A 27306-nucleotide genomic window follows, 5' to 3' on the forward strand; every position below is an offset into this window, starting at 1 on the left:
TTGGCATGCATTTTTTTTTAAACCAAAACCGGAATTGTATTCAGCAGAGCTGACCTATAATACCTTGCTTTATATATTTATTCCGTTTAGGTTTCACTCCTAAAATGCATGCAAAATATGCAGCAAATCTTCACTGTGTAAACAAGACCTTATTGCCCTTAAAAAAAAAAACACAACAAAAGAAACCCCGCCAGGTATGAACTTGTAGTGTGGACATACACTTGTTGGTAACCCGATTGTGCGTGATGCGATACTCTAATCTATCCGCCAGATGGCGCTATTGCTCAAGTCACTTTTTTAACTATCATCTCTATGGTTTCCTGACCGTGCGCGCCCGCGGCTAGTTGCGTAGTGACGTCTGTGAACAGAGGGCGCGCGCTAGGGTCGGGAGCGGAGACAAGAGGGTAAGAAGCGGATACACGGTCCTGTATGGTGTTATAATGTAATATGTGTCAGACTGTGAGGTGGAGGTGTGTGTGCGCGCGGCTGTGGCTGCTGCGTGTGGAGCGGTCTGCCATTGTGTGACGTATGAGCTCGGTGGCTTTATATATATATATATGTATATTTCAATATCCTTATGGTGTGTAGAGGAGCGACGTCACACAGTTGCTCAATTAGCGACTGACGTAAAATTAACCCGGGTCTGGTCATCGTTAATGCTGTGCCATGTGTGCCCTCCAGCTGCCAGCAGATCAGACCACTGCTCCAGACAGCCAATGAGAGCCCTTGTCTCATCCTCATCATCATCAAGTGTCTCGGGAAGTTTTAAAGGGGTTTTCCACATGATAAACATTGATGGCACATTGATTAGATATGTCATCAGTGTCAGGTCTTGGGGGGGGGTCTGATCGCTGACACCCCCACCGATCAGGAGAATGATGGAATATGTCATCTATGGGTGAAATAGCTCTTTAAAGGGACCTGTCCGCCTTCTGCTGTCTAGGTATGCTGGGCGTTGTAGTTTCACAGCAGCTGGAGTCCGGAAGGTTGCAGACCCCTAAGGGTATGTTTATGCGGCTTATTTTCAGCTGTTTTTCGGGCCGTAAACGCCTCTAAAAACTGCTGAAATAACGGAAGCTGAACGCCTCCAAACATCTGCCCATTGATTTCAATGGGAAACATGGCGTTTCGTTTCGATGGGGCGTATTTTTATGCATCAGTTTGAAAAAACGTGGTGTAAAAAACCCTGTAGAAAGAAGTGCATGTCACTTTTTGAGACGTTTTTTGGAGCCGTTTTACTTTGGGGCATTAGAAAAACTGCTTCAAAACTGGCCGTAAAAAACGCCTCAAAAAACGTTTGATGCATAAAAAACAGCTGAAAATCAGAGGCCTTGAAAACAGCTCCGTATTTTACAGCTGTTTTTTGTTTAGCATGTGAACGTACACTAACTGTATTCCTGTTTGTCCCCTGTAGGGGCAGCATGCCCTTTAAAATGTCCTGTGCTCGTATGCAAATTAGGCCTGAAATCACCACTGGCGTATACTCAAAAGTGTCTGGCGGTTTTAGCCCTAACCCAACCCATCTTTCCTTGATTGACGTGGATAACTCGTGTTGCGTAGAACCGCCGCCTGCACATTGGAGACTCCCTAACGTGGGCAGTGGCTGTAATTCCCTTCTGCCCATTTGTCGGGTCTGGGGTAATAGTGGTTCACAACTATTTCCCCCTCAAGCCTCGGATGTTATATGCAGATAGGGACTGGCGCACGCGCTTGAGGGAATTGAAGCTTCTGCCCACAACAGGGGGTTCCAAATGTGCAGACGGCGGTTCTCAGGCGTACAGTTAGTGTGGATGATGTAGGTGGTGTCATCTACGTCTATCAAGGAAGGCTGGGTTAGTGCTGGAAAAACGCTGGACACTTTTTAGAGTTGCGTATACGCCCAGCGGACACTTCAGGCCTCATTTGCATATGACGCAGGACATTTTAAAACTTCACGTGGAATTGTTTACTCAGGACAAAAAAGCTTTTTGTTAGAAGGTCCCCCTACACATGCTGGAACCCCCATCTATCAGCGAGTGTTTAGTTTACCTGCAGCGCCATCACAGGGGAAATGAAGCATTACCACTGAAGTGAATGGGCCTTTATGCACTGAAATGCTGGGTCCTCCAAAGTGGCAGCCGCTATTCTTAGTCACTCTCCTCTGTGGCTAATCGAGAAAGGGTCCTAAATGTGGACAATCCCTCTAAGGTCTGGACTAAAGTTTATTCATAGAGATGACTAAATCAGAGTGAAAGCATTACAGTCTATTCCAAGTCTAGGTCTCCCAAGTGAGGTCAAGGCAAATCCTACTTTTCAGCGCCTGGACCGCCACCAATAATAACTTGTGTATTCTGAGTTACTAGAGGGGGAAAGAGCTTCACTCTGGAGGACCTGACACATCCTTACATTACCCGGACAGGTCATTGATTTTAGTAATATCTATATAATGCTTAATTTCCCCTGTGGTGGCGCTGTAGGTAAATTGAATGCTTGCTTGCAGGTCCTCCCACAGACCTGTGGTCATTGGACAACCCATCGGCGAAGCACCCTGGGATTGATTTAATACGTGGGATCCTTGTAACCATAAAGGATTGTCCATAGCGGACAACCCCTTTCAGCAATAGGTAAAAGTGTACTGTCCCAGATTACTTACATTACATACGTAGGCGCCACTCCACCTCCCATAAATGTGGTCTGTGCCCCATGATTGAAGAATTGGAATTGATGAATATTGGGAAGTGGGATCCCATCCTGATTCCAGTGCAGGGCCCCATTAAATAAAGTTTATCTTTTTATACATGTTCCCTTTGTAGTATACAGATCAGAGGTCGGACTAAATATCTTTAAGGAGTATTTCTAGCCAAGGAGGTGTACGTAATTTGTGCAATATAATAGTAAATAGGCTGAAAATATTTAGTGCGACCTCCGTGTGTCTATGTCATTAACCGCCATCAGGGTGGTGCCCTGTTTTTTGCTTGAGGTTCATTTCTTTGATTTATTTCAGTGAGTCGCCAGCACAGCTGGGCAGCTTTTTTTTTTTTTTTTATACTTGAGAAGTGTAGTAGCGTGGCATTTCTTCCCAATTGAATTGTTTAACTGAGCGGTCAGTGCTGGATCAATGGGCTACGTCTGATGACATCACACAGGCGCACACGTAGAGCCTTATTGACTCAATTTGCCAGCTCCTAGATGACGTCATTAGGAGCCGCCCGGCAGTCTCACGTGCTGGTCTCAGTACTAAATAAGATAAGGTTCTCATACTCCGCTGTCTGTGTCGTCACCCGGCCTGAAGTGAGTTCAGGCTCATGCTTAGGAATACGCAGGAGACTGATTTAAAAACATACAGGAGCCTTTGCAGGTGTCAATGACATCTATAGAGGCTTTATTGCGACCTCGGATACAGCCTGACACTGGATGTATGGGGGAGGGGAGTTAGCAATGTATTTGGAGACCTTGGGGGGGGATTTTATTATTTATTCTATGCTAGATTTCTGGTGTAGAAAAGTCGCAAATGCCTCAAAGTTGCAATTTGTGGAAAAAAAATGGCCTCTTTTGAGGCATTTGCGGTGCTTAAAGAGGCTCTGTCACCACATTATAAGTGTCTTGTCTCCTACATTATAAGATCGGCGCTGTAATGTAGGCGACAGCAGTGCTTTTTATTTAGAAAAACGATCTATTTTTACCACGTTATTAGCGATTTTAGATTTCTGCTAATGAGTTTCTTAATGCCCAAGTGGGCGTGTTTTTACTTTAGACCAAGTGGGCGTTGTACAGAGGAGTGTATGACGCTGACCAATCAGTGACCAATCAGCGTCATGCACTTCTGTCCATTCATTTAGTCAGCGCATAGGGATCCTGCTAGATCAGTATGTGCTGTATTATACTGTCACATTAACATTAGGGTATGTTCACACGGCCTTTTTTCGGCCGTTTTTCGGGCCATAAACGCCAGGAAAATTGGAAGCAGAACGCCTCCAAACATCTGCCCATTGATTTCAATGGGAAAACGGAGTTCTGTTCCGACGGAGCGTTTTACGTGTAAAAAAACGGCCGTGAAAAAGAAGTGCAGGACACTTCTTGGGACATTTTTGGAGCCATTTTCCATAGACTCTAGTGAAAAAAAGCTCCTAAAACAGCCGTGAAAAACGCCGCGAAAATCGCGAGTGGCACAAAAAACTTATGAAAATCAGGAGCTGTTTTCTCTTGAAAACAGCTCCGTATTTTGAGACGTTTTTGACTCTGCGTGTGAACATACCCTGACTGAAGTGTTTAGACAGTGAATAGACATTCGTTCCAGCCAGGACGGGATGTCTATTCACAATCCCGACACTTTGTTAACGTTTGTGTGGGACTTACAGCAGAGCAAACGTAGTCTTGCTGTAACCTGTCATTTACAGTGTGCTCTCGCGAGATTACGCTTTGCTCTGCTGTAAGTACTGTAGAAACGTTAGCGAAGTGCAGGGATTGTGAATAGACATCCCGCCCTGGCTGGAAGGAATGTCTAGTCACGGTCTAAACACTTCAGTAACGTTAATGTATCAGTATAAGACAGCACATAGTGATCTAGCAGGATCCCTATGCGCTGACTAAATCAATGGAGAGAAGTGTATGACACTGATTGGTCAGCGTCATGCACTCCTCTGTACAACGCCCAGTTGGTCTAAAGTAAAAACACGCCCAGTTGGATATTAAGAAAGTAATTAGCATAAAGCTAAAATCGCTCCTAATGTGGTGAATATGATTGTTATTCTAAATAAAAAGCACTGCTGTCACCTACATTATAGCGCCCATCTCCTTATGTAGGAGACAGGGCACTTATAATGTGGTGACAGAGCCTCTTTAAGGCACTTAAAAAAATGGGTGGGCCTTGGTCATAGTGGCGGACCCTGCCAAGGCCCGACAGATTTACTATAATTTATGTGAGAAACTGGCATAAATTATAGCGCATATCTGGTGTAGACTTTACTTTCTCTTACTCCAGCGCTCTTAAGATTAAGACTAGCGTCTGAAATGGCATTCTTAAAGGGTAACTAAACTTTAAAAAAAACTTTTGACGTGTCAGAAGTTTTCATCGATGGCGGTCCGAACACTGAGACCCCCACGATCATTAAAACGAAGCAGCAGTAGCAGTGGGGTGTGCGCTGTGCCGCTTAATTTCTGATCGGCTTTCCCCAAAGCGATGTAGGGGCTCAATAGAAAATCTGTGAGTCCGTACATCGCCCGCTCTGTTTTCCCAGGATCACCTGAGTTCTTCTGCTCCTTCATTTTAGCGATCGGTGGGGGTCCCAGTGCTCGGACTCCCACCGATCAAAACTTGGAACATGTCAAAAGTTTTTTAAAAGTTGACTTAGTCTTTGTGTACATATATCTGAGATCATCACTGGGGGTGAGTGCAGCTCCGTAGCTGACATGTTACCCACAATATCATATAGAAGCTCCTTGTGAACGTCACCTCTTTGATCTTGTGGCGTGCGCTGCTGGGCGGATGTCACCTTGTTATGGTCATTGCTTCTTGTATTTTAGTATTATGTATCATGTGACATACGTCTGTTTAGACACAAACACGTGTGGATGGTGCAACACATGGCACCCGGTATGTATATCTGACACATACTTTCCTATAGAGACGTACTCTCCACTTCCTCACTTTTCCACCCTCCCCTCTCCTCTTTCTTTTCTTTTCCTCCCTTTTTCTCCTATTGACCCTGAGTCTTGGCTGCCCTCCTTTAGCCGGCTGTCTATGTCTGTCTCATGCAGGCTGGCAATTGCATCTTGCATTCCTGCCCAGGAGGAGGAGGCCAGGGGCACGACAACAGCCGGCATATGCCCAACAAGAGGAGGAGTTTGACGCCCCCCCAGACCCTGACCACCAAGAGATGCCTGTGCCAGGACGGGCTCAGTTAAGACTGGACTGGAGAGCAGACTCTGAATGTGGGTACCGCAGTTGCAAGGATTGAACCTGGACATGGTCAGTGGCCATCACAGATGAGAGTGGATGTTGTTAATAGTCAAAGGGCTGGAGTATCTATGTTACAATACAATACCTGGTTTGGACTGAAGGAGTAAGACATCTGCCTGGGTACATTGCACATGAAAACTGCCAGGGGGCACTGCCAGGGAAGGACGCTGGCACTTTTGAATAAGTGTTGGACAATCACTTTAAAGAGCCATTTAGGCCAGGATTTGTCACTGCCACCAGGACCTTGTTAAGTGATACTACTGCGTTCAGGTATAAGCTGCTGCCGCTTGTTATGCCATTTCTCCGTTGCGTTCAGATGCTCCTTACGAAGAAGTAACCGAGCCTGAAACGTTCCCGCGTGTTTCTTGTATTTATTTTATCTGACCAGCACTCCCCACCTATTCTCTGTCACACACCATGAGCGCCGTGCTCCCCTTTGACAGTTTGCTATGTAACCTCCTGGGTCTGTCCGTTACCTTGTGGATCACCCTCTTGCTTGTCTTCATCATCGTCCCTGCAATATTTGGGGTGTCCTTTGGCATCCGTCGCCTGTATATGAAAACCTTGCTCCGCGTTTTCACGGTGAGTTGTCTTCTTTGTTTGTATTGTAAATGAACAGTAAAAGTCTTGTTGCCTAACAATATTACTGTTGACTAGTTAGAACATAGTAAATTAAAGGGGTTGTCCACCTGGAGGCTATATATGAATATAATATACATAAAGAGTTGAGTAACTTTGTAAATACATTACGTTACTTATCTTGTACTGATCTTGAGTTACTGTATGATACCCCAGAGCTGCATTTATAATTCTGTCGACTGTTGTTTGGAAACAGTCAACAAGCTTGTCATGAGACTACACTAACAGTTTAGCCAAACTTTTAAAATGCATTGGGACAGGTAGTTTTTCCTACATCAGATTACTGTACTGTGCCTAGTATAAAGACTACACTTCCCAAAATGGAAGACACTGAGCTGGCAAGGAATACATAGATGGATAATTGATTTCAATGATTAAAGTGTAATGCTTAATTTCACCTACGGGGGCGCTGCAGGTAAATTGAACACTTGCTGCCAGGATCCCCCACTGAACAGATTAAGGCTGATCTCTGCAGTTAACAGCAGCGGTACATCCTGTGTTCGGGGTGACATGCAACTGTGTAGGAGGACTTTAGTTACCAGGAGGATGATGATGGGAAGAACTTGTTCAGATTTCTAGAGCCCCATGAGAACGAGTTGGGCTAATTTTTTTTGTCCCATTCTGATAAAAAGGACAATTGATTCTCAGAAGAAAATCTAATACCTATGTGGAGCGCAAGAAAGTATTGAACGTTCAAGTGGTTTCCTGTCTTGGTTGCCATGAGATAATCGGTGCCTCCCCCATCCCTTGCCCGTGTGTGTAACCTTTCCCGGCTTTTTCCGTATTCACGATAGGCTTCAGTGGACAGAGCCGCCGCACATGCATGACCACAGTCCCTCCTTCAGTTCTGCCCTGGATGAGGTCGCCACTGTCCACCTTGTCTTGCACAACTGGGTTTTATGAGACCCCTAGTGTCTTAATAGGTAAGGGTCCCAACTATCAGACATTTATGGTATATCCTTGGATTCCCATGGTATCCGCTGACAACCCAACGTTCATGAGAATACACTGTAATACAGCCGGTAACTCGAGATCATTACAAAGTTCCATTAACATTTTTATGTCATTTCTGTAGGTAAAATGGTGAACTTGTTCCTGCTAATATCACGTTTGCTTTCCATTGCAGTGGGCAACTCGACGGATTGAGAGAGGAGTAAAGGAAAACAGTCACACACTGTATAAACCTCTTACCAATGGTATGTGCAGATCATACATTGTTGGCATAGCTTTCCTCTGCCACTTTATATTTCCATGTACTGGTTCATCGTGCCCTCTATTTCCAGCGACACTGGATCCCCTTGTCGTAGTTGTTCTTCCTTATTCTGTCCATCTGACACTATCTGCTCTCATATCTCGTCTTACTTCCACTCTCAGTATGTCTTGTGTCTGCTCGTGTTCCTGTCATGGATTCCTTCTAGCTGTCATTTTCTAGTGACAGTCTTCTGTATACTAACATAACATCCTCTGCAATGAGTCCCGTTCCTGTCATACGCCGGCCACACGCGTTTCCATTCATGTGCCGGTTCTCACAATCAGCTCGGGATTGGGCCATGTAGTATTAGAAGCGCTAAGTCTTGCAGTAGGAGATATTCTGACATTTCGGGCAATGAACACAATACAGATGTATGAGACCTTGTTGACCGTGTATAGGGAGTCAGAGAACTGGCAGATATCAGCCCACCTATAAACTCCTACCGTTCTCCTTCTTTCTGTTGTCAATTACCCATCGGCAATGGCTCCTTTAAAGACTGTAACATGAATGTTATCTGCTGTTATCAGCCAATTCAAGCTGGGGAGACTATAGTGTTATTCTATAGGATGAATGACAAAGTCCAGATGTCTCCTCTAAGCTATTAACACAGTGACGGAGGTAATGTCTTTATCCCTGGTGGTCTAGGACGGTGAAGGAGGTAATGTCTGTATCCCTTGAGGGGCAGTAAAGGAGGTAATTTCTGTATCCCTGGAGGTCTGGGGCATTAAAGAAGGTAAATTCTGTATCCCTGGAGGTCTAGGTCAGTGAAGGTGGTAATGTCTGTATCCCTGGTCGTCTAGGGCAGTGAAAGAGGTAATTTCTGTATCCTTGGACGTCTAGGTCAGTGAAGGAGTGATTGTCTAGGGCAGTGATGGAGGGAATGTTCTTTATCCCTGGAGGGGCAGTAAAGGAGGTAATTTCTGTATCCCTGGAGGTCTGGGGCAGTAAAGAAGGTAATGTTTGTATCCCTGGTGGTCTAGGTCAGTGAAGGAGGTAATGTCTGTATCCCTGGTGGTCTAGGTCAGTGAATGAGGTAATGTCTGTATCCTTGGAGATCTAGGTCAGTGAAGGAGTGACTGTCTAGGGCAGTGATGGAGGTAATGTCTGTATCCCTGGTGGTCTAGGTCAGTGAAGGAGGTAATGTCTGTATCCTTGGAGAACTAGGTCAGTGAAGGAGTGACTGTCTAGGGCAGTGATGGAGGTAATGTCTATATCCCTGGAGGGGCAGTAAAGGTGGTAATTTCTGTATCCCTGGAGGGGCAGTAAAGGAGGTAATTTCTGTATCCCTGGAGGTCTGGGGCAGTAAAGAAGGTAATGTTTGTATCCCTGGTGGTCTAGGTCAGTGAAGGAGGTAATGTCTGTAGTCTACAGTGAATAGGCTTAATGTGTGTATTGCTGGTGATCTAGCGCAGAGTAGGGAGTCACTATTTCATACCTGTTGTCCAGTGGTTTCTCACCTCTCCAGACACCAATGTTACCCCTATGACAGGAAACCGATCCCTCATCTTTCAGCTTCCTATTCTGAGTAGCTTTGATTGAACAGCCATAGGCCTTGTTCAGACGGAGGATTTTGCAGGCAGAACATTTTTTGACCTGCCTGCACTTTCTTGCCACGTTTTTCACAGCATTTTTTGCCTGCCGCCATTGAGGGCCGCGGGCAAAAAACACAGCGGAAAACTCTTTCTCTGCCTCTCATGGATTTGAATGGGAGGTTAGAGATAAAACCATGGCAAGAAAGAACATGCCGCTTCTTTTCCCCGCCTGCTGCTAAAAGCCGCCGTGGGTAAAACTCCTCCGCCTCCCATTGAAATTAATGGAAGGCGGCTTTGGACGGTTTTTTTTTGCGCTGATTCCAACGTGGTTTCCTCGTCAAAATCCGCTCCAAAAAACTCTGTGTGAACTGGGACATATAGTTTTCTCGGACAGAGCTCAGGTAGTCCGTGCGGGCACTACTTTACTCTATCTTACATATCTCACGTTACCAGAACTGACATTTATGTGAATATCAGCAGCTCGTCTTTTAAGCCACTGACGATTTACTGCTCCCTATGTTTACCCTATTGGTTACTCGCTATGACTCAATTATATATCATCTCTTGTTTTTTACCTTCCCACAATGACAGGAATTATCGCTAAAGAGCGCACATCCCTGGAGGAGGGAATATGGGAGCTGCGTGGCCGTGGCCGTTCCGTTGACAAGCCGGAGTTTGAGCTGTCAGACATCTTTTACTTCTGTCGGCAGGGCATGGAGAGCATCATGGACGATGAGGTGACCAAACGCTTCTCACCGGAGGAGCTGGAGACCTGGAACCTACTGAGCAGAACCAACTACAATTTTCAGCACATTAGTTTGCGGTTGACCGTTCTGTGGGGTCTTGGGATGCTGATGCGGTACACCTTCTTGCTGCCACTCAGGTAACGGTGTGATGGGTTAGTTGTGAGCTGGAATGGAGGTGTGTGGTCACAATTCTGACTGTATCGTGTGTCACATTGTAGGATTGCTCTGGCTTTCACAGGGATCAGCCTTTTAGTGTTTGGCACGACACTAGTAGGATACTTACCGAATGGCCAGTAAGTATAATGGCAGAACTTCTGTTTTTCTATGTTTTGTATGTGCTTGTTTCTATCCTGTTACCTTACTAGAATGTGTAATACAGGTCTAGATGCCGGCTCTAACCGTTAGGAGCCTGAAAAATCAGGGATGAGCGAACCAGGCTATGCACCTCACTTTGGGGCACACACACCGTTCACCTTTTTAGTTCTAGCTATGCCCCTCCCACTCTAGTAGTAAGAATTATGTCCGCCATACGCTCCTACACTTCTCCCGTCGTCAGAGCAGACCCTGCACTTTCCAAGTAGGCACTGAAGCCACCCACACATTCCCAGTAGGCAGAGCAGCCCCACGTCACACTTTATATTAGTAGGTGGAGGATTGGAATTATTGTTCTATTGTTATGTCTAGATAAACATGGCCTAGACAGACAGGGGCACTGAGCTATAAATTAGCTTTCCCAGTCTCCGCACGTATAATTACTGAGCTGTAACCCAGCTTTCCCAGTATCAGAATGTATCATCACTGAGCTGTAACCCAGCTTTCCCAGTCTCAGCACGTATCTTTATTGAGCTGTAACCCAGCTTTCCCAGTATCAGAATGTATCATCACTGAGCTGTAACCCAGCTTTCCCAGTATCAGAATGTATCATCACTGAGCTGTAACCCAGCTTTCCCAGTCTCAGCACGTATCTTTATTGAGCTGTAACCCAGCTTTCCCAGTCTCCGCACGTATAATTACTGAGCTGTAACCCAGCTTTCCCAGTATCAGAATGTATCATCACTGAGCTGTAACCCAGCTTTCCCAGTCTCAGCACGTATCTTTATTGAGCTGTAACCCAGCTTTCCCAGTATCAGAATGTATCATCACTGAGCTGTAACCCAGCTTTCCCAGTCTCAGCACGTATCTTTATTGAGCTGTAACCCAGCTTTCCCAGTATCAGAATGTATCATCACTGAGCTGTAACCCAGCTTTCCCAGTCTCAGCACGTATATTTATTGAGCTGTAACCCAGCTTTCCCAGTATCAGAATGTATCATTACTGAACTGTAAACCCAGCTTTCCCAGTCTCAGAATGTATCATTACTGAGCTGTAACCCAGCTTTCCCATTCTCAGAATGTATCATTACTGCGCTATAACCCAGCTTTCCCAGTCTCTGAATGTATCATTACTGAGCTGTAACCCAGCTTTCCCAGTTTCAGAACGTATCATCTCTTTCGTATACAGGAGCCCTCCAGGGGGGCAGTAGATTAGTAATGTTAGAAGTCCTCAAGGCTTCTTACATAATACTACAGGTTGGACGGCTTCTGGGGGAGGTGTGAGTCACCACTTCTAATTCCTCATTGGTCAGACAGAATGTAAAGTGATCTCTTTCTGCTGCGCTAACTGCCCAGAGAGAGGAAGCTCAAGACACAAGACGGGAAGTGGTTTACAAGGAGTGAATTAAACAAATGATACCACGAAAACAAGCCACCAATGTCAAATAAAACCAAACAATTACACATAATCATCACATATTGCTCGTTATTATGTGAAAGACATTGGGACGGATGTGTTCCTTTAAGAAGAGGTAGATTTGTAATATATTGTCTTTAAAGGTCCTCTTACACCGGCCAGTGCAGCGAGCGCTGATCAGTGATACATTGTTGATCGGCGCTCGTTTGCTCCTGTCACGCAGAGCTATGGATGAGCGCTCGTTACGCCGATCGCTCGTCCCCATACGTTATTATCATATCGGCAGCGCGTCTCCCTGTTTACACAGGAAGATGTGCTGCTGCCAACGATAATATTTCACTTTTTTAAAACTATACGATCAGCAGAAGATCCAGCGTTTTCTCGTTCATCTGCTGATCGCTGCCCTCTTTACACAGGGCAATTATCAGCAGTGTGAAAGGGCCTTAATGCTGTTCTGCGCCTTTAAGGTCAGGATCATGCTGGATTTTTCCTGCGCTGTTTTTGTCCTTCCTTTAGAATTATATTTTTAGAAAGAATAGCACCCTTCAGGGTTTTCTGATCACTATTATTTCTTTAGGTACAAGGAGTTCCTGAGTAAACACGTGCACCTTATGTGTTATCGGATCTGCGTGCGTGCCCTCACTGCAATTATAACGTATCATGGCAGGTAAGTTGGAGCCATCCCTGTTGTGTTGTATTACAATATTATGATGTGTATGGCTCACACATTTGTCGTCATCTTCCCCACAGTGAGAACCGCCCGAGGAAGGGGGGCATCTGTGTGGCCAATCATACCTCTCCGATTGATGTCATCATCCTGGCTAGTGATGGTTACTATGCTATGGTGATTTTTTTTTTGTAATGTTTTATTTTGCTATTGGCTGTGAGACTCTGGCTCTGCATTGATCTTTATGTTTTATTTGCTTTTTTTTTTGTAGGTTGGACAAATCCATGGTGGCCTAATGGGAATTATACAGAGAGCTATGGTAAAGGCCTGTCCACATGTTTGGTTTGAGCGTTCAGAGGTCAAAGATCGCCATCTTGTGGCTAAGAGGTAAGGGGATAAGAGAAGACCTCCGAACGTTCAATGCTTGTAAACTAGACTATTATTTTATTTGTAAAGTAACTCTACATTTGGTAAATCGCTTTTTATAAATGGACCGGAACTGAAAAATTATATTGAACCATTCTAGACAAACCATGTTAGTGGTTAAAAGTGGAGAAAATCCAGTGCGATTCCAGGGGTGGTCACCTTGACATAAGACTATTGCTTCCTGCATAGAACATAGGGGTAACAATTATCTAAACCAACTCCACATATTGTGCTGACACTACTTATTAGACGTCAGCACAGTCTCCTACATAAAGAGGGCAGGCAGAGGCATGTGATGTCAGTATCATGTGTATGACTCTCCGCTTCAGGGTACAGCACCAGGAGCAAGACTAGCTCCAGATCTTACATAGGTAAGTATACAGGTTTTTTATCATCTACTTTAGTACTGCATGATAAATCAAACTCAATAATAAAACTATGCAGGAAGCTCCCTCTAGTGGTGGCTGCAGGCAGCCAGAATTTTTAACATTTAATGCAACTGTCCAGTATTGAGCCTAAATGCTATGTAAATGTTTGAAAGTGTTATTTTTTTAAAATAAAAATGACTATTAGTGTGTGTTAATAAACCTTGTAAATACATTTTATTAAAAATTTTTACTTTTTAAGATACAGCTGCTCTGTATTCTCTATAGTGAGCCACTCTATCGTTGGCTATTTACTGAATCCGTCGGTCCCGTGTACCTGATGGGTTATCTGACACGCATTATCCACCTGTAATCTAAGTTCATAACTTAGATGTGGTAGTTTACAGGTGGACCCTGCGGGTCAGAGACAGGCTGGACCCGCTCTCTCTGAACCCGTCAGGTCCGCGGGACTGATGGATTCAGTGAATAGCGCTAGATACAGCTGCTCTGTATAGAGAATACAGAGCAGCTGTATCTAAAAAGTAAAAATATTTTTTAATAAAATGTATTTACAAAGTTTATTAACACATACACATTTTTATTACAAAAACAAAACGCTTTCAAATATTTACATAGCCTTTAACTCCTTCTCTCTTTGGCCGCTTTTGACCTTCCTGACAGAGCCTCATTTTTCAAATCTGACATGTTTCACTTTATGTGGTAATAACTCCGGAATGCTTTTACCTATCCAAGTGATTCTGAGATTGTTTTCTCGTGACACATTGGACTTTATGTTACTGGCAAAATTTGCCCGATACATTCAGTATTTAATTGTGAAAAACACCAAAATTTAGCGAAAAATTGCAAAAATTTGCATTTTTCTCAATTTAAATGTATCGGCTTGTAAGACAGGCAGTTATACCACACAAAATTGTTGCTAACTAACATTCCCCATATGTCTACTTTAGATTGGCATCGTTTTTTGAACATCATTTTATTTTTCTAGGACGTTACAAGGCTTAGAACTTTAGCAGCAATTTCTCACATTTTCAAGAAAATTTCAAAATGCTATTTTTACAGGGGCCAGTTCAGTTGTGAAGTGGCTTTGAGGTCCTTAGATATTAGAAACCCCCAATAAGTCACCCCATTTTAAAAACTGCACCCCTCAAAGTATTCAAAACAGCATTTAGAAAGTTTCTTAACCCTTTAGACATTGCGCAGGAATTAAGGCAAAGTAGAGGTGAAATTTACAAAGTTCATTATTTTTTTCCAGAAATTCATTTTGAATCCATTTTTTTTGTACCACAGAATGTTTTACCCAAGAAATGCAACTCAATATTTATTGCCCAGGTTCTGCAGTTTTAGGAAATATCCCACATGTGGCTCTAGCGTGCTACTGGACTGAAGAACCGGCCTCAGAAGCAAAGGAACACCTAGTGGATTTTGGGCCTCCTTTTTATTAGAATATATTTTAGGCACCATGTCAGCTTTGAACAGGTCTTGTGGAACTAAAACAGTGGAAACCCCCCAAAAGTGACCCCATTTGGGAAACTACACCCCTCGAGGAATTTATCTAGGGGTGTAGCAAGCATTTTGACCGGCCAGTTTTTTTGCAAAAATTTTTGGAACTAGGCCATGAAAATGAAAATCTATATTTTTTCAAATAAAATGTAGGTTTAGCTAATTTTTTTTCATTTCCAAAAGAACTAAAGTAGAAAAAGAACCACAACATTTGTAGAGCAATTTCTCCCGAGTAAAACAATACCCCACATGTGGTAATAAACGGCTGTTTGGAGACACGGCGCGGCTGATATGGGAAAGAGCGCCATTTAGCTTTTGGAACTCAAATTTAGCAGGAATGGTTTGCGGAGGCCATGTCACATTTGCAAAGCTCCTGAGGGGACAAAACAGTGGAAACCCCCCACAAGTGACCCCATTTTGGAAACTACACCCCAAGTGGAAATTATCTAGGAGTACAGTGAGCAGTTTGACCCCACAGGTGTTTTACAGAACTTATTGGAAGTAGGCCGTAAAAATGAAAATCTACATTTTTTCAAATAAAATGTAGGTTTAGGTATTTTTTTTTCATTTCCACAAGGACTGAAGGAGAAAAAGCACCATAAAATTAGTAAAGCAACTTCTCCCGAGTAAAACAATACCCCACATGTGGTCACAAACATCTGTTTGGACACACGGTAGGGCTCAGAATGGAACTAGCACCATTTGGATTTTGGATAGAGTCTGGGCGCCATGTCACATTTGCTGAGCCCCTGTAGTACTAGTACAGTGGAAACACCCCAAAATTGACTCCATTTGGGAAACTGCACCCCCTGAGGAATCATCTAGGGGTATAGTGAAAATTTTGATCCCAAAGGTTTGCTGAATTAATTAGAATTAAGCTATGAAAATGAAAAATAATTTTTTTTTCCAACAAGATGTCGTTTTAGATCAACATTTTTCATTTTTACAAGGAATAGAGAAGAAAAAGCACCCCAACATTTGTAAAGTAATTTCTCCCGAGTACAGTAACGCCCCATATGTGGTTATAATAGGCTGTTTACGTATATGGGAGCATTCAGAAGAAAAGGAGCGGTATTTATCTTTTGGAGCGTAGATTTTTCTGGAATGGTTTGCGGACGCCGTGTTGCATTTGCAAAACCCCTGATGTACCAAAAAAAAGTGACCCCGTTTTAGAAACTACACCCCTAAAGGCATTTATCAAGGGGTGTAGTGAGAATTTAGACTCCACAGGTGTTTTTCAGAAATGAATACGCAGTGGATGGTGCAAAGTGAAAATTGCAATTTCTCCACTGATCTGCCCATTCACCGCACAAGATGTTGTGCCCCTAGAGAATCTTACCCCATAAATTGTTAAGCGGGTTCTCCCGGGTATGGTAATGCCTTACTTGTGGCCATAAATTGCTGTTTGGGCACGCTGTAGGGCTAAGAAGGAATAGACCGCCATTTTGAGCATGGATTTTGCTTGGTAGTTTTGTTTGAGTTTTGCTGGTATTTCCGTTTATAATGTGGTGGCATATGTAATCTGTGCGGAGTACATCAGGGCATATGTAATCTGTGCGGAGTACATCAGGGTATATGTAATCTGGGCGGAGTGTATCAGGGTATATGTAATCTGTGCGGAGTATATCAGGGCATATGTAATCTGTGCGGAGTACATCAGGGTATATGTAATCTGTGCGGAGTATATCAGGGTATATGTAATCTGTGCGGAGTACATCAGGGTATATGTAATCTGTGCGGAGTATATCAGGGTATATGTAATCTGTGCGGAGTACATCAGGGTATATGTAATCTGTGCGGAGTACATCAGGGCATATGTAATCTGTGCGGAGTATATCAGGGCATATGTAATCTGTGCGGAGTACATCAGGGTATATGTAATCTGTGAGGAGTACATCAGGGTATATGTAATCTGTGCGGAGTACATCAGGGTATATGTAATCTGTGCGGAGTACATCAGGGTATATGTAATCTGTGAGGAGTACATCAGGGTATATGTAATCTGTGAGGAGTACATCAGGGTATATGTAATCTGTGAGGAGTACATCAGGGTATATGTAATCTGTGAGGAGTACATCAGGGTATATGTAATCTGTGAGGAGTACATCAGGGTATATGTAATCTGTGCGGGTACATCAGGGTATATGTAATCTGTGAGGAGTACATCAGGGTATATGTAATCTGTGCGGAGTATATCAGGGTATATGTAATCTGTGCGGAGTACATCAGGGTATATGTAATCTGTGCGGAGTATATCAGGATATATGTAATCTGTGCGGAGTACATCAGAGTATATGTAATCTGTGCGGAGTACATCAGTGTATATGTAATCTGTGCGGGTACATCAGGGTATATGTAATCTGTGCGGGTACATCAGGGTATATGTAATCTGTGCGGAGTACATCAGGGTATATGTAATCTGTGAGGAGTACATCAGGGTATATGTAATCTGTGAGGAGTACATCAGGGTATATGTAATCTGTGAGGAGTACATCAGGGTATATGTAATCTGTGAGGAGTACATCAGGGTATATGTAATCTGTGAGGAGTACATCAGGGTATATGTAATCTGTGAGGAGTACATCAGGGTATATGTAATCTGTGAGGAGTACATCAGGGTATATGTAATCTGTGAGGAGTACATCAGGGTATATGTAATCTGTGCGGGTACATCAGGGTATATGTAATCTGTGAGGAGTACATCAGGGTATATGTAATCTGTGCGGAGTATATCAGGGTATATGTAATCTGTGCGGAGTACATCAGGGTATATGTAATCTGTGCGGAGTATATCAGGATATATGTAATCTGTGCGGAGTACATCAGAGTATATGTAATCTGTGCGGAGTACATCAGTGTATATGTAATCTGTGCGGGTACATCAGGGTATATGTAATCTGTGCGGGTACATCAGGGTATATGTAATCTGTGCGGAGTACATCAGGGTATATGTAATCTGTGCGGAGTACATCAGGGTATATGTAAGCTGTGCGGAGTACATCAGGGTATATGTAATCTGTGTGGAGTATATCAGGGCATAATAAGAGGGTATAATAATGGGGTAAATAATACAATTCTCCATAGATGTGTGTTACGCTGTGAAGCGATCCGTTATGCGCAGGCCGGTGTCACACTGATAAACGGTTTTCTTTCTTATCCCCCTTGTGTAACGCTCTGCACCTTTTGGGGACTTTTTCTCCTTCGTAGTTTGGGAAATATTGCTGGGAAAGTTTTGCGCTGGTATAATACGGGCACTCTCGCTTCCAGCGGATGTGCGATGTCCATTCCCTTTCCTAGTTCCGAAATACCATGGCCCTGAAACTGAAAGAATGTTCCCCTCCGGCCTGCGCATTGAGCTGTTTCATCACCGCATTACTAGTGCCGTAACTTTTTTATTTTTCAGTTGATTGAGCGGTGTGCGGGCTTGTTTTTTGCGAGACGGGCTGTAGATTTTATTGGTACCATTTTAGAACACATACGACTTTTTGATCACTTTTTATTTCATTTTTTGGTAAAGAAAATTACCAAAAACAAGCAATTCTGAAATAGTTTTTTATTGGTTTTTTTATCGGCATCCACAGTGTGCCCTAAATTACATGTTAGCTTTATTCTGCGGGTCGATACGATTACGGCGATACCAAATTTATATAGTTTTTTTATGTATTGCAGCTTTTGCACAATAAAATCACTTTTTTTATAAAATCATTTGTTTTCTGTATCGCCTTATTGTAAGACCCATAACTTTATTATTTTTGCGTGCACAAAGCGGTGTCAGGGACTATTTTTTGCGGCACGGATTGTCGTTTTTATTAGTACTATTTTGGAGTAAATGTGACTTTTTGATCACTTTTTATAGCATTTTTTGGAAGGAGATGTGACCTAAAAACAAAGATTCTGGCGCTGTTTTTCATGTTTTTTTTTACCGCGTTCACCGTGCGGGATAAATTACATAATAGTTTTGTAGTTTGGGTCGTTACGGACGCGGCGATACCAATTATGTATAGTTTTTTTTAATTTTTACGGTTTTTCCCATAATAAAAGACTTACTATGGGAAAAAAGTCAGTTTAGCTTTATTTTTATTTGAAATGTGTGTGTTTTTATTGTTTTACCACATTTTTATTTACTTTTTTTTACTTTTTTTACTTGTCCCACTAGGGGACATGAGGGCCTGATGCCCCGATCGCTACTCTAATACACTGCACTACATACGAAGTGCAGTGTATTAGCGCTGTCAGTTATTCACTGACAGCAAGCCTATGAGGACACGCCGCAGGCGAGTCCTTATCGGCTCCCGTACAAGGCAGACTCGGACGCCATTTTCTGGCGTCCGATTGCCACAGCAACCCAGCGATTGCATCACTGAGTTGCCGGTAGGGTGAAAACCTATCAGATGCTGCGCTCTATTGAGCGCAGCATCTGAGGGGTTAATCTGCCGGATCGGAGAGTAGCTCCGGTCCTGGCAGTTACAGGAGGGTGCCAGCTGTATAATACAGCTGTCACCCCGCGGTGATGGTGCCGGCTCTGCTTCTGAGCCCGCACAATCACTGCGTACATGTACGGCGCATGTCGGGAAGGGGTCAAAAATCATAGGTGAGTCAGTATGTGTAGGTGATGTTTACCTTTTATTTTTATCAGTGTTGCTTGTTGGATGCTTTTTAGCTCAACTCCATTGGGGAGGAGTTGTGATCTGCGACTACAACTGAGCCACAGTGCCTTCAAAAAGTCTAAGGCAGTCTGAGACACACCCCCTGTTTCATCATTGGTTCAGGCTGCTGTTCTCTCCCACCCCACTGCAGCTCTGCCTCATCAGATTGGCTGCTGTGTATAAACACAAGTCTGACAGGACGGTGCATGAAGAGATGATTTATGTTACATCAAGGGTAGAATAAATATAGAAGTACAGAATACTAAACCACCAGGGAGAAAAAGATGAAGATCCGGTAATTGTCAGACCAGATCCATGTTGGGAATGTCAATATTCGTGAAAACCTTGGTAACAGTGATCATAATATAGTTATATTTTACCTATACTGTAAAAAACAAACGCAGGCTGGGAGGGCAAAAACATTTAATTTTAAGAAAGCCAATTTCCCCAGGATGAGGGCTGCAATTCAGGATATAGACTGGGAAGAACTAATGTCAAATAATGGGACAAATGATAAATGGGAGATTTTCAAATCTACTTTGGGTAATTATAGTGCAAAATGTATTCCTATAGGTAACAAGTATAAACGACTCAAATTAAACCCCACATGGCTTACACCTTCTGTGAAAGGGGCAATACATGACAAAAAAAGGGCATTTAAAAAATACAAATCTGAGGGTACAGCTGTAGCCTTTGTAAAATATAAAGAGCTTAATAAAATCTGTAAAAATGTAATAAAATTAGCAAAAATACAAAATGAAAGGCAGGTGGCCAAGGATAGTAAAACAAATCCCAAAAAATTCTTCAAGCATATAAATGCAAAAAAACCCAGGTCTGAACATGTAGGACCCCTAGATAATGGTAATGGGGAGTTGATCACAGGGGATCAAGAGAAGGCAGAGTTACTAAATGGGTTCTTTAGCTCTGTATATACAACTGAAGAAGGAGCAGCTGATGTAGCCGGTGCCAGTGCTGGTAATATATCGGTTGATATACTGAATTCGATGAATGTAGATATGGTCCAAGCTAAATTAAATAAAATAAATGTACACAAGGCCCCGGGACCAGATGGGTTACACCCTAGAGTTCTTAAAGAGCTTAGTTCAGTTATTTCGGTCCCCCTTTTCATAATATTCAGAGAATCTCTAGTGACTGGAATAGTGCCAAGGGACTGGCGCAGGGCAAATGTGGTGCCTATTTTCAAAAAGGGCTCTAGGTCTTCCCCGGGTAATTATAGACCAGTAAGCTTAACATCCATCGTGGGGAAAATGTTTGAGGGGCTATTGAGGGACTATATACAGGATTATGTGACAATAAATAGCATTATAAGTGACAGCCAGCACGGTTTTACAAAGGACCGAAGCTGTCAAACTAACCTGATTTATTTTTATGAAGAGGTGAGCAGAAGCCTAGACAGAGGGGCCGCTGTGGATTTAGTGTTTTTGGACTTTGCAAAGGCATTTGACACTGTCCATCATAGACGTCTAATGGGTAAATTAGGGACTATAGGTTTAGAAAGTATAGTTTGTAATTGGATTGAGAATTGGCTCAAGGACCGTATCCAGAGGGTTGTGGTCAATGATTCCTTCTCTGAATGGTCCCCGGTAATAAGTGGTGTACCCCAGGGTTCAGTGCTGGGACCACTATTATTCAACTTATTTATTAATGATATAGAGGATGGGATTAATAGCACTATTTCTATTTTTGCAGATGATACCAAGCTATGCAATATAGTTCAGACTATGGAAGATGTTAGTTTGTTTAAATCTGCCTGCAATTCACAAAGTGTTTGGGCGTCCACTTGGCAGATGAAGTTTAATGTAGATAAATGTAAAGTTATGCATCTGGGTACCAACAACCTGCATGCATCATATGTCCTAGGGGGCGCTACACTGGGGGAGTCACTTGTTGAGAAGGATCTGGGTGTACTTGTAAATCATAAACTCAATAACAGCATGCAGTGTCAATCAGCTGCTTCAAAGGCCAGCAAGATATTGTCGTGTATTAAAAGAGGCATGGACTCGCGGGACAGGGATGTAATATTACCACTTTACAAAGCATTAGTGAGGCCTCATCTAGAATATGCAGTTCAGTTCTGGGCTCCAGTTCATAGAAAGGATGCCCTGGAGTTGGAAAAAATACAAAGAAGAGCAACGAAGCTAATTAGGGGCATGGAGAATTTAAGTTATGAGGAAAGATTAAAAGAACTAAACCTATTTAGCCTTGAGAAAAGACGACTAATGCCTCATGCACACGACCGTATTTTTTCCCACCCGTAAATACTGGCGTAAATACGGGTCCGGTGTCACACGTATTCCACCCGTTTTGCACCAGTATTTACGAACCCGTGCCCGTAAATATGGGTCCGGTGTCACACGTATTCCACCCGTATTTACGAGCACGTTTTTGGCGGCAAAATAGCACTGCACTAATCGGCAGCCCCTTCTCTCTATCAGTGCAGGATAGAGAGAAGGGACAGCCTTTTCTGTAATAAAAGTTAAAGAAATTCATACTTACCCGGCCGTTGTCTTGGTGACGCGTCCCTCTCTTCACATCCAGCCCGACATCCCTGGATGACGCGGCAGTCCATGTGACCGCTGCAGCCTGTGATTGACCTGTGATTGGCTGCAGCGGTCACATGGCCTGAAACGTCATCCAGGACGTCGGGCCGGATGTCGAGAGGGACGCGTCACCAAGGCAACGGGGGGGAGACCGGACTGGAGGAAGCAGGAAGTTGTCGGTAAGTATGAACGTCTTTTATTTTTTACAGGTTTATACTGATCGGTAGTCACTGTCCAGGGTGCTGAAAGAGTTACTGCCGATCAGTTAACTCTTTCAGCTCCCTGGACAGTGACTATTTACTGACGTCGCTTAGCAACGCTGCCGTAATGACGGGTGCACACATGTAGCCACCCTTTATTACGAGAGCTCCATAGACTTCTATGGACTGTCCGTGCCGTTATTACGGCCTGAAATAGGACATGTTCTATCTTTTTCAACGGCACGGGCACCTTCCCGTGAGAAAACGGGAAGGCACCCGTCGCCAATAGAAGTCTATGAGCCCGTTATTACGGGTCGTGATTACGACCCGTAATAACGGGAGTTTTTACGGTCGTGTGCATGAGGCCTAAGGGGGGACATGATTAACTTATATAAATATATGAATGGCGCATACAAAAAATATGGTGAAATCCTGTTCCATGTAAAACCCCCTCAAAAAACAAGGGGGCACTCCCTCCGTCTGGAGAAAAAAAGGTTCAAGCTGCAGAGGCGACAAGGCTTCTTTACAGTGAGAACTGTGAATCTATGGAATAGCCTACCGCAGGAGCTGGTCACAGCAGGGACAGTAGATGGCTTTAATAAAGGCTTAGATAATTTCCTAGAACAAAAAAATATTAGCTCCTATGTGTAGAAATTTTTCCTTCCCTTTTCCCATCCCTTGGTTGAACTTGATGGACATGTGTCTTTTTTCAACCGTACAAACTATGTAACTATGTAACTATCTATACTGAGGAAGATGTGGCCTAGTAAGGGGTAATGTTCTAAGTGTTTGCGGGCAGTGAGAGGGGCAGTTAGTGGCCTGGACACATTTCTCACCACGGGTGTGCTCACATCATGTTTGAACATTACATTCGTGGTATGCACGGAGAACGCTTCAACAGGCGGTTGTCAGTGACCTCCTATAATCCAGCTGACCACTACTTTTCATTGTCTGACCTCTACATTGAAATATTGCAAGAGTTAGAAACTTGTTTGGAAATAGAAATCATTGCCGCTGGCCTTTAGGACTGTGTTGCATAAAATCATCATGTCTCAACCCCTACTGTCCAGACATAAATATTTCCAGACATGGGCTTGTTTACTCGGTTATGGATCAATACAGATTAGCCTGAGGAAGGTTCAGCTTCATAAACTTCTCTTTGATGTTTTACCTGATGGTCATGGGCAGTCAATAGGTTAATGTAAGAATCCCTAGTGGTTTAGGGCAGGGTCAAGGGTTGGATTAATTTTAGGATCCCTGGTGGAGGGTAGTGAAGGGGTTAATGTTTCATTCCACGGGGTGCAGTGCTTTATTCATCTAACCTGGCTGCAGCATTGTCCAGACTATTCAGCTTCCTGTTCTCTCCTTGCACTGATCATAGAGATGAGTGCAGAGAGGGAATGGAGCAGCTCTAACTGTACAGCTGCTCCGTCCGTTCTGCGATCGGTCAGAGCAATTCAGAAGGAGCAGACTTTCCCTGGGTCACTTTGAGGCTCTGGCTATGCAGGGTATTTGGAGCTCTGTATTAGGCTAACAAATCTCAGAACTGCTTTAACGATACACTAGATGGACAAAAGTATTGGGACACCTACACATTACACCTACAGGAGCTTTTATGACCTCACATTCTAAATCCTTGGACATTAATATGGAGTTGATCCACCTTTACAGCTAAAACAGCTTCCACTTTTCTGGGAAAGTTTTCTGCAAGATTTTGGGGTGCCTGTGGGAATTTTTGTCCAGTGTCTGACCTCACATATGTTCTTCTGGATGAATGATGTTTGGCGAGAGGTCCTGGCTCACAATCTCCGTTCTAGTTCATCCCAAAGGTGTTGGATGGGGTTGAGGTCAGGGCTCTGTGCGGCCAGTCATGTTCCTCCACACCAAACTCCCTCAACCATTTCTTTATGGACCTTGCTTTGTGCACTGGGCACAGTCATGCTGGAACAGAAAAGGACCGAACCCAAACTGTTCTCACAAAATTGGAAGCTACAATTGTCCAAAATGTCTTGGTATGTGGAAGCATTAAAATGTCCCTTGACTGGAACTAAGGGGCCTAGACCAACCACCCCATAGCATCATTCTTCCTCCACCAAACATTACAGGTGGCACCATGCAGTCAAGCAGGTAACGTTTTTATGACATTTGGCTCATCACTGTCAGATAGAGAAGTGTCACTCATCACTCCACAGAACACATTTACTGCTCCAGAGTCCATTGGCGGCGGCTTTATACCACTCCATCTGACGTTTGGCATTGTTGGTGATGTAAGGCTGGCATGCAGCTGCTCGGTCATGGAAACCCATGCCATAAATCTCCTGGGCACAGTTTTTGTGCGGATGTTAATGCCAGAGAAGGTTTGGAGCTCTTCAGTTATTGAGTCAGCGGAGCATTGGCGACTTTTATGTACTTATCGCCTCAGCACTTGGTGACCCGCTCTGTAACTTTACATGGTCTCTACTTCGTGGCGGAGTTGCTGTGGTTCCTAAACGCTTTTCCATTGTAATAAGATCACTCACAGTTGAGGGTGGAATATCTCGAAGGGAAGAAATTTAATGAACGGACTTATTACAACGGTGGCGTCCGATTACATTACCACGCTGGGATTCGGTGATCTCTTTACATCGACCCATGGGATCACAAATGTTTGTAAAGACGACTGCGTGGCTAGTGCTGGATGTTTTATACCGGTGGCAATGGGACTCCTGAATTCAATAATTGAGAGGTGTGTCCCAATACTTATGTCCATATAGTATAAATTAATAAATAAATCATATGTTGAAAAGGTGGACATTCACTTTAAGCAAACACAAACTATATAGAAAAGTTTTGTAACTTTTTTTTTATTATACAGTGGTTAAGCTTTATGTACAAACTATAAACCCTTTCTAAATAAAACAACTTCTGTCCTTTCTACATCTTCATCACACATTTTAATGTTCTTCATCTTGTAGTAATACATTTCCTTTCCCCAGGCTGACGGATCACGTACAGGACAAGAGTAAACTGCCCATCCTAATATTTCCTGAAGGTAACGCTGGAAAGACCTCATCTTTTTAACTGTTAGACAAACCCCATTACAAAGAAAAGAGCCATATTGAGCTGATTGTATATCTGATCTATTCTGTTGATGCTCGTTTTGCCTGGAGAAACAGACAACAGCTTTGCAGTAAATCAGTAGGGCCGTATTTTCTGCCAATTACTGTAGATGAGTTCTCTTTGCTTTAGCTGATAGGAGATTCTGAGCAGAACTTCCCTTCCAATATTGGGCAACTTCCCTTTTTTGCATTTTGTCTAGAGTTAAAGAAGTCCAGTCGGCATGCAAAATCATACTAAGTAGCCCCTAACCTAACCCACTTTATAACAGTGTATTTCCGCCCCAAGCAAACTCCAAATAGCTTTTTAGAAGAGAACGATTTAGCTTTTCTCCACCGTTTTGATTGTTGGAATCTGCGTTTTCAGACAGTAGCTCTAAGAACTACTTATCCGATGATGCCCCACCCAGGCAATGCAAAGGGTGTTGTGGACAGATCAAGCTATAGATATATATATATAAGAGAGAATTCCAAAGTGTGAGAAAGTACTGGATAATCACAGGTGCACAGGACAGGCTGCAGTATGTGCCATGTGCAGCAGCATGCATGTCGTAGGCATTGTGCAAATGCATGCTCACTGCAAGGTGGGGCAAAGATGACACTATGGCAAATTCATTAATCCCAAAGAAGCTCTATAATTGCTTCCATTGATGCTCCTCAGATTTTCTGAACGCCACGTATTCGTGCAGACATTTATAAATTCCTCAGCATGTTTTCCTTTTCAGGTACCTGCATCAATAACACATCAGTCATGATGTTCAAGAAGGGAAGCTTTGAAATAGGAGCCACAGTATATCCAGTGGCTATTAAGGTGAGTGGGTAAAGCTTTAGTTTTAGGCTCTGTTCACATCTGCATCACAGCTTCCGTTACAGATTCTGTCATATTTGATGGGAAAAATCACACTGCAGACTTTTTTTTCTTGTCCAAACTGCAGACGCCACGCTGGAACTCAAATGACCCCATTAGAGGTCAATGTCTCCATTAGAGGTCAATGTCTCCATTAGAGGTCAATGTCTCCATTAGAGGTCAATGTCTCCATTAGAGGTCAATGTCTCCATTAGAGGTCAATGTCTCCATTAGAGGTCAATGTCTCCATTAGAGGTCAATGTCCCCATTCGAGGTCAATGTCCCCATTCGAGGTCAATGTCCCCATTCGAGGTCCATTGGGCACCATGATATGCGTTGTTCAAGAGAGAGTTTGGGTGTTACTGACTGTTCTCTTTCTTTCCTGGACAGTATGATCCTCGCTTTGGTGATGCCTTCTGGAACAGCAGCAAATATGGGATGATCACCTACCTCCTGCGAATGATGACTAGCTGGGCTATAGTGTGCAGTGTCTGGTACCTACCTCCTATGACACGTCAGGTAATGACAAATGGGCATTTGGTTTGTGGTTAATAACCATGGCCTATGGTATATAGGTGCTGGGTTTGCTATGGGACATACTGAGTGATGAAAGTATCTGAGCTGTGTAAAAGATGTTCTGGCATGTTACAGAGCGCTATTGGCCTTGTTTGGGAATCTGTGGTTCTGACATAGCACCTGTGACATGTCAAAAGATGGTTTAGGTGCAATTTTCCATGAAAGCGTAACCTTCATCGATGTCCAGGGATTTACCCAAATAGCAATTGTTTACTCTAACCCATTCTGTAAATGGTTACGGCACAGGCATCAGCGCTTTCATTTATTGTTCCGTACATTTATGGCACGGTGATGGCTGTAATATACCTGCTCCGCGTCTCATAGAAGGGAATGGAGAGTGCGACCACCACTCCATTCATTCTCCGCCTAGATTCAGCGGCCGTTTCCCCAGGCGGTTAGGGGGCCCATGTTCTCCAGATAGATGTGAATATGCCATACATGTCTGACATGGTATTACCCCTTGAAGGGGGGATAATTAAAAGTAAGGATTTGATATATATACACTACCGTTCAAAAGTTTAGGGTCACTTAGAAATTTCCTTATTTTTGAAAGAAAAGCACAGTTTT

General features: G+C 43.4%; 1 protein-coding gene across 3 annotated transcripts in view; it reads left to right on the top strand.

The window, feature by feature from the left end:
• The first annotated feature begins 321 nt into the window (after nt 1–321).
• The window catches only part of GPAT4 (glycerol-3-phosphate acyltransferase 4), a 39352-nt gene continuing 12367 nt past the window's right edge, over nt 322–27306 (top strand). The window contains exons 1-11 of one of the 3 annotated variants that reach the window (XM_075858893.1): nt 322–404; nt 5737–6520; nt 7704–7773; nt 9953–10244; nt 10326–10400; nt 12413–12502; nt 12586–12679; nt 12774–12889; nt 25197–25252; nt 26042–26127; nt 26554–26682. In XM_075858893.1, coding sequence (XP_075715008.1) covers nt 6356–6520; nt 7704–7773; nt 9953–10244; nt 10326–10400; nt 12413–12502; nt 12586–12679; nt 12774–12889; nt 25197–25252; nt 26042–26127; nt 26554–26682 — 1173 coding nt within the window. In that variant the 5' untranslated portion in view covers nt 322–404; nt 5737–6355. Of the gene's footprint in view, nt 405–2479; nt 2604–5736; nt 6521–7703; nt 7774–9952; nt 10245–10325; nt 10401–12412; nt 12503–12585; nt 12680–12773; nt 12890–25196; nt 25253–26041; nt 26128–26553; nt 26683–27306 lie in introns of those variants that run through there. The other 2 variants (XM_075858894.1, XM_075858895.1) reach the window with 2 other exon arrangements.

The sequence above is a fragment of the Rhinoderma darwinii genome, chromosome 3, assembly GCF_050947455.1.
Source record: "Rhinoderma darwinii isolate aRhiDar2 chromosome 3, aRhiDar2.hap1, whole genome shotgun sequence".
NCBI classification, from domain to species: domain Eukaryota; kingdom Metazoa; phylum Chordata; class Amphibia; order Anura; family Rhinodermatidae; genus Rhinoderma; species Rhinoderma darwinii.